The sequence below is a fragment of the Corvus kubaryi genome, unplaced genomic scaffold (genome assembly GCF_017639235.1).
Source record: "Corvus kubaryi isolate FWS band 111438036 unplaced genomic scaffold, C.kubaryi_AGA036_p1.0 37398, whole genome shotgun sequence".
NCBI lineage: Eukaryota > Metazoa > Chordata > Aves > Passeriformes > Corvidae > Corvus > Corvus kubaryi.
This window is the reverse complement of record NW_024581137.1, coordinates 5,424,271-5,438,087: the sequence shown is the minus strand read 5'-3', so window position 1 is coordinate 5,438,087 and position 13,817 is coordinate 5,424,271. Positions and strand designations below refer to the sequence as shown.

The 13,817-nt window shown below is 36.1% G+C and overlaps 1 protein-coding gene across 4 annotated transcripts in view; it reads right to left on the bottom strand.

The window, feature by feature from the left end:
- The window catches only part of SUGCT (succinyl-CoA:glutarate-CoA transferase), a 346,592-nt gene that overhangs the window by 296,261 nt on the left and 36,514 nt on the right, over positions 1–13,817 (bottom strand). For all 4 annotated transcript variants that reach the window (XM_042044442.1, XM_042044439.1, XM_042044440.1 and 1 more), the window contains exons 7-8: positions 9,656–9,747; positions 1,698–1,841 (exon numbers count right to left, since the gene is read on the bottom strand). In XM_042044442.1, coding sequence (XP_041900376.1) covers positions 1,698–1,841; positions 9,656–9,747 — 236 coding nt within the window. The remainder of the gene's footprint in view (positions 1–1,697; positions 1,842–9,655; positions 9,748–13,817) is intronic.

Below are 13,817 nucleotides of genomic sequence, written 5' to 3'. Positions count from 1 at the left end.
CAAACACCATGTCACATGCTTTGTTCACTAACATCTATCCAAGTCTTCAATCTCTTTCTTGTTTATGCCAGTGAGCGGCCTAAAGGACGATGATGTGAAAGTTCAGATGGAAATTTTGCAATATAAGAACAGTTCTGTGCATAGACAGATCTACCCTAATTAAGGAAAAAGATTATGAAGGCAAATGAGGTAACAAAACAGGCTGAAATAAGAGAGCTACAGAAACACCTAACTTCAACTCTTCTTGCTTTCAGCATTTGATAAAATACCTAATAATAATCAAGAAAACTACATTTAAAAAAAAGCCCAAAACCAGTGGAACAAGGAGTTAAACACCCCCCTTCCTCCCCCCAGATTACTCTGGAAATTAATAAAAATTTTCAGAAGTATTTTTAATAAAATTAGAAATTAAAAGATCAAGGAGCAGTTGCCATAATATATAACACTACAATACCTTAAACATAAAACCCCACTACATCCATATATATATAAAATACTTAATAAGCATTTAATACACATTTAAAATATTTTTCTAAACTGCTTTTTTTCTAAATATTATTCCAATACAGATACATTTATGAATATATTTAAGTATAATTAATTTCAGTTCTTACAAACACTTGTTCTGAAACAAATGAAAAGTTCTTTATTTATTTAAGCAAGGATTTCCCCTCCTTTCTGATTTCAGTAGTTATTCAGACAAAAGCAGTAGGCACTAAAACAAGAGCAACCTCAATCATTAGTCTCAATCATTGTTATAATACAAGAGTATAGGTGTCCAACCTCTTGCTCACACCTGGGCCAACTTTTAGCACAATGGGCACTGTCATTTCTCAACTGTACTGACAGGTATAATGTGAAGAAAAATACAATTGAATAAAGATGAAAACAATGGAGCACTGTAGTCACTTTAATTAGGACTGCATACAATTTTTACGTACATTTTAAAACATAAACAAAAATTCCTCTGTATCATATACCCAGTTGATATCAGCAAGTACCTACATCAGCAAGACAACATACCATCTGATCATATGCACCTCATACCGATGTCACTTGCTTTTTAGAAATTATAAATCATTGCACCAGTGATGTTTAAATATTCAAAGAAGAGTTAAAATTCTCATTGTTTGTAGTATATGGTATATCTTTCATGATCAAAACAACTTTGCCTTTAACGTCTAGGAAAAATGCTGCATCTTCTAATCTACCTCATTCTTTAACTCCCAGAGCCACAAGGCAGCTCCCCCCAGATTACATTACTTTGAAACTTGGGTGATACTTTATTACTCTGGGTGATTTTGCACAAGTTATTCAGTCGCTCTAAAAGTAACATTACCCAGTGCCAAAGCCTTCCTTTCAACATTGGTTTCACCACTTTAGGCTTGTCTGTCTCAAATTACTCACTACAACTGTTACAACCTCAGAGATATTATAAACCTCGATTAACCCGTGCTTTGAAAGAGCATGGCAGTCCTTTGTAAAAAGCGAAAACCAAACTTAGTGCAGTAGTAACAATAACCATGTCATATAAAATGGTCACTACCAGGGTGGCAGGTTAAGAGAATGATCACTAATGTCATTACTGTCATTATTGTTGTCATTAGTTATATTAACTAATGCACATTAGTTTATAACCAAATAGTATTAGGTTCAAACATCTACACAACAAAAAGCAATTTTTTTACAACCCTTACCTGAGTTGACAAGAGATTGCAGTCAATGTGTAGTCCTTTTCCCGTCTTATACCTCTGAAGTAAACCAGCCATAATTGCTCCATATGTGTACAACCCAGTAGCAAGGTCTGTCATTGCTACTCCTGGTCTAACTGGCTCACCATCCTAAAGAAAAAGAAAACACCCCAAAATGAAACAAGACAAAACAATAAACAAAGAAAAAATTAAAAGCAGGAAAACAAGCAGAGACAATATGATTGTGCAGGGCTGGGATCTTATTGACTTGACAGAGACATGGTGGAATGACTCCTGTGACTGGAGTGTTGGAATGGAGGTGTATAGGCTCTTTAGGAAGGAGACCAGGAGGCAGTGTTTCCCTCTATGTCAGTGACCAGCTGGAGCACATACAGTTTCACTGGGGATGGATGAAGGGCTGAATGAGAGCACGGAGAGGGCAATTGCAGGTAACGTTTCAGTCCTGCTGCACGTGCCCATCCAGGGAGATGGAGTGGATGGGGCCCTCTATAGACAGATTGCAGTGGCCTCGCATTCACAAGCCCTGGTCCTCATGGGGGGCTTCAACCATCCCAATATCTGTTGGAGAGGCAACAACATAGAACCACACGCTGTAGGAAAAGATCAGGTTTAAGACCATCTAAGGAACCTGAAGGTGCATAATCCATTGGACCTGATGACATACATCTGCAGGACCCAAGGGATTTGGCAGTGGGAATGGCTAAGCCACTATCCACCTTATTTGACAAGTCATGGTAGTCCAGAGAAGTTCCCACTGACTGGAAAAAGGGAAACATAACCCCCATATTTTAAAAGGGTAAAAAAGAAGACCCAGGGAACTATGGGCCCACCAGTCTCCTGGTCTCCTCTTCCTATCCCGCAGGATTATGGAGCAGATTCTCCTGGAAGCTATGCACATGGAGGCACATGGAAAATAAGCAGGTGATTTGTGACAGCCAACATGGCTTCACTATGGGCAAATTGTGCCTGACAAATTTAGTGGTCTTCTATGATGGGGTTACAGCAGTAGCAGATCTGGGAAGAGTGACTGATGCCATCTACTTGGACTTGTGCAAAGCATTTCACACTGTCCCACACGACATGCTTGTCTCTAAACCGGCCACTTGGTAGATAAGGAATTGGTTGGATGGTTGCACTCAATTGCAGTTAGTGCAAGAAATCAGTATCTTTGAGTGAACTGATGTATGAAAACCACCACTAAAAAACAGATATTCTTGCAGCATGTACACAACACTGCCACTTTGTGATGTCGCATACTGCAAATCATGAAGGATTTATTATGCAACTTTTTGTCCCTAATGACATAATGCTTCAACTCACCAGTGCAAAAAGAAAAGAGGTAATATTAGAGACAGGAGAAGCTAGTGAAGACTGAATTTTATTATGTCTAGAAGCCAAAGGCCTAAACAACTTCCACAGTATGCTGACACAGGTGCCTATCTGTTTAAAATGCAGAACCATATTGCTTCATTCTTCTCACTTCCTTTTTCTCCCTCCTCTTCAGTCCCTCCCCGAGCCAAAGTTCAGTTTTATATTTTCCAATATACACATTCCAGGCTTCTAATAAGAAAACAAAAAACAACTTTTTGTTTACACATGTAAATATTACACATGCAAATACATGCAAATTCATGACCTTTTAACTGAAGTCACTGAAAAGTTGTTTGTTCAAATATCCTTTCTCTGTATGTCATCCCTTTTCTGGCATCAAGGGAAGAATCTTCATTTTACATCATGTGTTTCAGAACTTCTGTAATCATTGGCATGATATACGTCCCCTCTGAAATCAATGGCAAAATGAACTTATAATTTCAGCCCAGCTAGGCTTTTATCATAGGATCTTTGAAGTGCTTCTTCGGAAATATTCTCCCATTTCCTACTCTGAAAAGTTGGAGGTCAGGTGATCAGATTGTCACAGCAGTTCCTTATTTTGAAGTCTTATTCTTTGTTGATTCTTTTTTTTTTTAAGTTTTCAAGTTTTGAAGAAAAATAGCAGTGCAAAGCTAATGAGATTGCTCCAGAGCTCTGGCACCCAAGTAAGCCTACCATAGGACAAGTTAAAATCAGTATAATTGATAAATAATAACTGTTTGTCAAGTTACCATAAATGTATTTGAACTAATGCAGCATAAATTCAATAAAATTGAATTTACAGAATTATTTTAATTAGCCATGTCTAAACTCCTAAGTATAATTATTGTAATAATAATCTTCTAAATAAGATGCAAGAATTGTTTACTAATAATTATTAAAAAAAAGTGTCTTGGCTTCATGTAAGAAAATTAATCTTCACCATCATTTTTCTTTTGCACTCCAACAGGATTTACGTAAGTCTGATATCAAGTCATATATAAGTTATATTTTTCTTTAAATTTTTTTATTTTATTATCAATTACATTAATAGAGCAATTCTGAAATAAAAGACAGTAGGACAATATTTTCTACATAAGATGGAAAGGGCTGCTATTTTATTCATATCATGCAATTGACTAAAAATTATAAAATCTGTATAAAATATAACAAAGTTTAAAAAAAAATTCTTAGCTACTCTCTTTCAAACTGCACTAAGGATTAGTCTTTGACTATCTATAGCCTAGATATCTATAGGATGATATATAAACTACAAAATATTAAGGTGAAGACTGCTTTAGGAAGTACTACTTTTTTGAAGAATCTCTTATTTCTTCCTTCTCCAGACTCTACACTAAGCTACTTCAGCCTCCCTATAGAAAACGCAGCTCGAAGGTTTCAGCTATTTACAACTCTCATTGTACCCAGCTCTGGGGAAAACCAGGAAACTTCATTCTTCACTTTTATACGCACAGGCCTACTGAGAAAACTAATTAGCCCACGAGAATGGTTTTGCTCCTCAGAGCTACCACAGAGAAATAAAAGAAAAAACAAAACAAACAAAAAAAACCCACAAACAAACAAAACCAAAAGCAAACCACTCTCCCCCAGACACAAAAAAACTCAACCAAAAACAAAAAGAAATTAACCCATACTATCTGTTGCAAGCAATCAGTTTGTTGAATTGTTCTTTCTTTATTATAGCCACTTCATTACATTCACTGGGTTGAGAAGAGACCAAAAAGACTTTAGATTTTCCAAACGGATGTGCTGCAACATTCTTAGTTTGAAAACACTTTCCACTGTTTTCAGAGTGTCATTAATTTCACCCTTGAAGGAGAACACTACATTTCGAAGATGGAGAAATTGGGATTATTTTAATAAGTGATTACATATGAATTCCAGAACCTTCCTCATCAAGTACTAAACTACCTAATGTTTAAAAGCAAACACTTCCTTTGCCTCAGTAAAAAGTTCACCCTTATTTCTAAAAAAACTTCCACAATTTCCCCTTACAGAACACTCCTACGAACTACTAGCACTATACTGCTGTGCTATTTTTAACATGTTGGCTTTGCTTTATCCTAAAACTCCATAATCTATAATTCTGAACCAGTCCACACAATTTCTAGCCTTCCTTGGTCTTTCTATCAAGACTCATGACTAGCTGCCATGCCTCACCATTTAATCAGCTTCAATCAGCTCCTGTGCAATAAACCAGTCTTTCTGTGGCAGGATGCACAGGTGTAAGTACTGTGAAATGGATTCATTCAGGCTTTTGTCACTATCCTGCAGAACAAGGGACATGAAGCTGCTTTACATGAAGGATAAAGCTAAACACACACAGAAGTACCTTCCTTTAGACAGTGCTTCTGACAGCACAGCAGTACTTCTGTGTAGCTAACATTATACCAGTTACCTGGGCAAAGTAAAGATCTATACAGTATCTTTTATTCAATCAAATTATTTCAAAAGTGACAAACACCACCACCCCTGCCAGACAAAAATGATATTATTGTTCTGGTAGGAAGATCAAATGCAGCCATAGCCAGGGAGAACATGCCTTAAGCAAACAAAGCTGCCATCCAGTCCCAGGGGCTGGCTTGAGCCCTAAATTAGGTGCAGGATCAGGACCTGCCTTTTCCTCATTTGAAAGGATAAAGATTCATACCAGTAGAGCAGACCTTTTGTTCTTAAATCACTGTGCTTTGCTATTGCTCAATCTTATACTTCACACTTTTATTCCTAATTTTTGCTGTTTGCCAAATTCCTTAAGATTCGACGACTTATTCTGGCCCGGATATAGCCAAAACAGGTTTTAGAAGATTCTTTGCCTGGGTCTTTTTTTTTTGCCCTTTGACATAATTTCTCTTCCCAAACTTACATCAATAATACAAAATTCATCCCTTTAAAATGAAAATTGTTTTGAAATAACATGCTTAATAAAACCATTCTAAGTCCAGTAGTCTTTACAGATGTGAAATAATTGCTGAAGCTAATATGAACCAGCAATGGCTGGTATTTTTCAATAGCTCTAAACTATATATACCATGTGTATTCTTTTGTTACAGTTTGTTTTGTTTTAAACCAAAGAATGGCCTCTCTGGATTGCAGATTAAATGCTGTCTCATACTCAGTAAAACAAAATGGTTTTTCCGCAAGAAAGAATACACCACCATAAAGGTACTTCAAATACTGAAGACCACATGTAATAATCCACTAGGAGATGGAAGGGGATTTGTAACTAAACTGGGGTTTATTTAACTAATTTCAAGTTATTGCCTTGATGAGTCAGAAATTTTCATCAAAGGGATATTCATCTGGCACTGATATATCTGAATATATTAAGTAAGAACTTTCTGTTCATCAAATATGAAAGTTGAAAGTGATGTTTAACCAGGAAATATCTATAAATTATGTCATCCAGGACAATAAATGTGTCATCAGTGCAAACTTTGTCCTTTAGCATATTTTAATTTATGTAAAGAAAACCTGAATGTGTCCTGAAGCAACTACTTTAATTCAAAATGGGTTTGTGTTAGCAATTTACACAAAACAGATTACCCTCATAAACACATTAGAATTTCAAATTTCACAGGTGTGATACACTTCTAATACAGAAGTAATCAAGTACATGTGTAAGAGCTTGAATTCCATGCAGGTTTCTTTACACAAAAAGATGACACTATTCTACTGTGTTTGGGTTTGTACAATCAGCAAAAACAACACTAGCACAAATGCAGTTGTTTGTGCCAATAATTTTGCAATATTGCAGAAGTTGTAGCTTGATTTCAAGGTTCAGACTATCACTCAGAAGCATTTCAAAGTTATTACCATTAAGTGATACCAGGAAAAAAGAAAGTAAAAAGAAAGCTGTTCTTTTTTTTTTTTTATAGGCAGAAATATATACTGCTTTTGGATCTATACATTATTTTTGAGTATGTCAGATACAGGACAAAATTTCACCCTATTATTAAAATGCTTTCTAAGGAGCTGTAAATATGTATGCCTCGATATAAATATGTATACCTCAACATTAAGCACCTCAGTCAGGTATGTAGATGCTTTGTTGCTGCTGCACAGATTCATTATAATTTGTCTGCTGCATCAGCTGATGCCTCTAAGATCATCCTGCAAGAACATTCAATGGTTTGTTTACCAAAGGGACGTTTCCAAAGAGCACTGTTGCACTGATGTTATGCTGATTTATCTATAGCTACTGCAATTAAATATAAAACCAACACCACCTGTTATAACTTTTCCTTTTTTTTTTTTTTTCCTCATTTCCAGTTCATAAGAGTGGCCTTTTTTATTTTATTCTAAAAAATAAATCAGACCCTAGTCTACCCATTCAAATTATTACTTTTAGCACATTAATTCCATGTTATCTGGTCAATAAATAATTTAAGCTTTATTTTAAAAAAAACAGCATGAAAGAGTAAGATTCTTTTTTCTTCTTTGCTTTAGCCACTTTTCTACATGTTGACTGAAACAAGGTTTTCTACTTTTGTTCAGACTTAGTTTTGTGAAATTTTAAACACAATTCAGTCACACAAACATAAATGTAAGAAAAACATGGAAGATTTTACTATTAATAATACTTTGCTATTTTAAAGTAACTTTCAAACAAGCATACTATATGATTTTACAGCCACTTGGGTAAGTTTTCACTACAACAACAAAAAGCACATTTGTTTCTTTGGAGTCATTGACTACTTAAGTCTTTGAAACAAAACTGTCCCTCTATACATCAAAAAATGGTTTTGAGAAACTGAGGAAATACTACATAAACAACTTCAAATAAAGAAAAATAAGCAAATTTTAGCATGTTATTTTGATCATGCAAAAGAGTGACTAAGTTTGAATGAATTGTTAGAAGCCCCTGCAGACAAAGCTGTTACTGACAATGACTAAATTATTTCTATGATTACATTGCTTCAAGTCTTGGTAAGGTGATGTGAACATCTGGTTTTCCAGGGTAGATCTTAACACAATCTTTTAATAAAATCCATCTTCATAGCAGCCATTGAGAACTATTACTTTCATAATATAACTTGCATGCAATTATTCACTGTAACTGTTATTTATTCTGGCATTCACATATCACTGAAAAGCTGTACAAGAGTCCCGCGTTTTTCAATTTTTCAATATACTTTCCTTTATTCATGTTGTACTAACAACATTTGCCCCTTTCTAACAGTCTTTATGCCCTTTTAATTTTGTTTGGTATATTTTGAGGTGTGCGTGAAGTTTCTGGCATTGTATTGGAAATGTTAACCTCCATTCTACATGACAAGACACAATGCAAGATTTACTTAGACTGTAGTTACTATGACCAATCATTGCTTAGAACATATGTGCATTATGTATTTGAAGGGAAGTGCCTGTACAGACTGCACTCAATTCCATGTCTTCTCATGTTCTGAGATGTGACATACTGTAAGTATGTACCAAAAACAAAAAAGAAATTGACAGTCTCAGGACACTAGGCACAAGATGTTTCTGCTTACTCAGACAAAAAATGCTTGATTTTGTTTTTTCTCACTAATAAAAAGGACAACTCTGGTAACAATAGCTGCCAGAAGTACAAACTTCTGATGTTTGCCATTGTTTTCAATAGAAAACAAGTCTATTGGCAGAATATCAACCCTACAATAGAGTTGTGTCCAGATCATGTGTGGTTAGCTTTCAGCAACCTACTCAAACATGAATATCTGGCACTAAGTACAGAAACTTTATTAATTCCTTGTTTATCCAGAGCATGCAAGTATCGTACTCGCAAGATCCGCAGCACTGCTTCCAGAGTATCAGGAGCACCACCACAGAACAGTATCTAGCATTTATAATGCATAGAACAGACTTGTAACACTACCTCACTTAAGAAGGGACATTTGGGGACCAGATTCCCTGCATCTGTAGGTGATTCAAGACAGCTTGATTAAATGCTTATTTGACCAGCATTTTTCTGAGGTGAAGACACACGTTCTGTGTACCTCTAGAATCCAGATACTAAACTACTGTTATGCTTCCTGCACTGCCACAACTACCACAGATCTTGGGCATCAGTGGGAATAGCAGCACACAAAGCTTTTCTAGAAATGCATGGCATTTCTCTGCCTATTTGCAGGCAGAATGACTGAAAAACACCCAGCTTTGGTCAGAGTTATCTAGATAGCTTCACAACTCCCTCTTTTAAAAAGGGAATATCAATATCCAAACATCAGTGAGACTTTACACACATAGGTATGGTTCCATCATCCAGCTGTCAAAAATGTGTCTACTACAGCTCTTGAAGTGACTGCAGGTGGCTGTTAACAGGTTAGCATACATTGTCAATTTATTCACTGGAGATTTAGGATCTTTCTTTTTTTCTTTAATTTTCTGTTTCTTGAGCATTTTTCTTTACCTGGAGTGAGATACCTGAAGTATATAAGCACTATTATTTTCTTAGATTCCCAGAGATAAGACCTCTTATTGGACTCAGGAGGGTTTGTATAACAGATATGTTAGCATAGGCTGACTTGTTCCATGCAGCAGCCAGTTTTGATATATGGCACAAAGAGTCTATGAAATTTGTAAGTTGTGCACTATACCTCATGCCCTGTGATATGCATGAGACCAGAAACAGCAGCTGCAATGGAGTCATATCCACCTCTCTGAACGATTGGACCAGTCTGACCATAACCTAAAAGAGAAACAGAACAATTAGTAATTCAATCAATGACAAGTACAATATAAACTGTTATTTCTCCTCAGTTTTGGTTAACAAGCTGTCCAGGTTTTCCAGCCAATGAATGCTATTGAATTCTACTTATTCCTGCACATTTTTAAGAGTAAAGTTGGATTTAGACTCTGTGGGTTGAGGATGTGTTTGATCTTAATTCTAGACAGATTTGTACCCTGCTATGTTTCATTCCTTTCAGATAAAATTGCCTTTTTAATTCACTGTGTCAGCTGAGGTTGGACTCAGATGTTATCTCAGAGAATCTATGGTATCTCTACAGTCCTACAATTGCTGTCCAACAGAGCCCATCTTGCCTGTGTTATCTCCACTCTGCCATGAGGATACCTTGAATACCCAAACAATACTAAAATCATGACACTATGGTTTAGACACTTGAGTTGTTCCCCCCTCATTTCTGTTACTTTATTCCACATCTAAACAGAGCTACCTTCAAAACAAAACATTGTTTACAAGAGATGGCAAGGCTTTAGCAAGTATGTACAATCTGTTTGCCAAGAGTTACCACCAATGAAATTCAACATACTGAGAATTTTTACAGAACTACGTAAATACAGTTTTGTTCATTCATAGAATTAACTTAAAATAAACAGCTGTAGCCAGAAGGATGCTGTCTTACTTTTCTTTGCTATAGTCATCATGTTCTTCTAACAACAACCACAAAATTTTCCAATTGAGGAGGTCTTGCACCAGCAGCTGTGGAGGTCACTGGAACCAGTGACCACCATCACAGAGGGTAGAAGTCAACAGGGAAGGAGCAACATATTTGATTGACGGTTTCTATTAGTTCTAACGATGGCAGAGTCCTCAAAATTCAGATTTAAGCACTTGTCCTTCTCAAAGAGGAAGCACATTCTAAGCTATTCTCGTGCTTTCTTTTCAGATATCTCTAAGAGAAATCCCTTGATTACAGGAGCAATTGGGAGATACTTTTCACAGACAAGATTCCTAATTTAACTGTAGTTTTAAAGCAACATTTATGTTTTATTCTTACCTGTGAGGACAGTATTAGAATTACATTATATCAACATATACTGCAAGATAACAATTCCTAGATTCCTAGAATCTCCTAGATTTCTTTTTGTTATTCTCCTGGAATAATCTTCTCTATATACAGACAGTCCTATACTGTCTATATTCAGTAGACATGGCAGTATAAACATTGGCTTTGTGAATTAAAGCGGGCAATTAAAAATCATTTTTCATTAAGGTAATCTACCTCAGTTCCTCCACTTGGACTGATGCTGTTAGGTGCATAATTCATAAATTACTCTCAATGTATAGTGCAAGAGAATTATGATCACTGCAAACTGGAGTTAAAGCACATTGTTACTCCAATTGATAATTCATATCAAGCAAAACAATATCCACTTACCACACAGATTTCCTCATTATACCACAAACTATCTCAATTGCCTGATCTTTTTCCGGCAACATGAGATCCACGTTGTGAAAAGCTATGGGGGAACTCAACTTCTACACTCAGTGTCACAGAGAATATCAGAATACTACAGCCACCCCACTGACTTTATCAATGTAGCCTCAAAACAAACCTTTTCCAAGAAAAATGTCAACACTTTTCTTATGATCAAATTTGTGTCACTACTCACAAGAGATGAAAAAATCTACCAGTTTACCCAGCTTTATTCAAAATCTGACAGCAGCTGACTTTGAGGTCCCAAAGAAACTTGTGGCATTTCCTTTCACATTTACACTCTTAAGTTTGCAGCAAAGAACAGTGTATTCAAATATGAGAGGACTAGCAAATAAAATATGCTGGATCCACCCAAAAATGTTCCAAAGAGCTCTAACTAGGCATATACCATTATCTCATTGGAATGAACTGTAGAATTAAAACCAGTTAAGTGTGTGAGGCCACTTCAAAAACAAAATCTTGCTCAATAAAAAAAGTACTCAAAACAACTTTAATTGAATAGTGAAAAGCATATTGAAATAAGTGAGAAACTACGTACTGGCCTCAATTATTAACAAAGAAAAGACATCTCAACATATCTACTCACACAAATGTTTTCATAAACAGCAAACATTTAAAAGTTAAACATTTCGTATGTAGACAGAATGACTATACAATGCTTTGCAATGCTCTTCTGGTAAGGACAAGCATCCATCCCTCAAACACTGAACTCAGGAAAGGTGACAAGCAATCAAACCTTCATTTTTCTAGAGGAGTTTCCAAAAAAAAAATTTTTAACTCCTTTTCACACATTATAACAGCCAGGTTTCAAAATAAAAGCTATTATTTAATGGCTTTCTGGTTAAAATTAGAACTTCTATGGAGTGTTTAATTAGTCTTCATAGTTCACAATAGATTAAAAAGAAAAAAATACATAATTCTGCTTTGGATCTGAATTCTAGGTGGACAACGCTAGTGTGGGGACAAAATCTGTTGTCACTGGAAATGGTTTGCCCCAGAAACTATGGATATACAAGATTCCTACAGGAAAAAGTAGAGTTAAGCGAGAAATAGCTATTGCTAAAAATGAAAGATCTCATAATCCAGACAAAAATCAAAGGCTGAACATTATTATTCTGGTAAACAACACAGGTCAATGGAGCAACCCAGTGCAGATGTTTTAGAAATAACGATGAACATAAACACAAAAAGCTTGAAGAAGAGTCCAAAATTACATTCAGAAAATATTCAGCCTGATACCCAGATTTTACAGTAACTGTAATATATACACATACATACATATGTACATACATATATAAATATATAAAATAACTCCTTAAAGATAAAAATGCCACCTAAAGCTTATGTTTGTCCAAATACCCTGTGTTCTCTCATAATTCAGTATGAAAAGTGTAGATTTGCAATTACACCCTCAAACCTAAATATAGGTTCCCATTAAACAAAATGTAGTTAGTGGTTTAAAGTTCAGATACAATGGAAAATACTTTAGGGTAAAAAGATAATCCCGTCTGAATAGAGAGAGAATAGATTTAACAGTGATGGTCTCAGAAGGTAAGATAAGGCAACTGATTACACACACTCCTGCTCCCCTTTAGTGGAGTTTATCACCACAACCTACAGTCAATATTCAAATAGTCTCTACCAGTAAAGAATTTATTTTAGATCCTTAAGTCCAATGAATGTATTTTTATTTTGGGGAATATATTTCAGAGAGACAAAAGAATTTTAAATTTAATTTAATAAAACTAAGTGTTTTATAAATCATTTCAGCTTGACAGGCAGCTGCCTAGATTCTAAATCTTATGTAAAGCTTTAGATTTGTGTAAAACAGAATCTGCAGGGAACAAAAGAAAGTTGCACCACACTAAACCCTTATTCAACTCCCAAAATCCCCATTCTATACCTTGCAGTAGGAAGACATGGTTTCTTCTGATACCTGTCACAACCTCATGTGTCTAGAATTCAAAATCATTGCAGTATGAGCCGGTGTTCTCTACCGCAAAATGTACAATCAAACTGAGTACAAGACAATAACCCCCAGTTAGGTCTCCAAGTGCTTCCTAAAAATTGTCATTGTCAAACCATTATTTAATCTGCGGAGCAAGCTTTTGAAATTGCCAGAAACAGAGAATAACACAGAATCATAGAATGGGTGGGGTTGGATGGGACCACAGTGGGTCATCTTGTTCAACGTCCCTGCTTAAGCAGGGTCATCCTACAGCATGTGGCACAGGATTGCATCCAGATGGCTCTTGAATATCTGCAGTGAGGGAGACTCAACACCCTTTCTGGGCAATTTTTTCCAGTGCTTGGTCACCAGCACAGTAAAGAACTTGTTCCCCATATTCAGAGGGAACTGCCTGTGTATCAATTTCTTCCCATTGCCTCTTGTCCTGTTGCTTGGCACCATCAAGAGCCTGGCTCCATCTTCTCGGCACCCCCTTCAGGTGCTTAGAGACATTGATGAAGTCCCCTCTCAGTGGTCTCTTCTCCAGGCTGAACAGGCCCAGCTCTCTCAGCCTGTCCTTGTTAGAGAGAGGTTCCAGTCCTTTAATCACCTCCATAGCCATCCAATGGA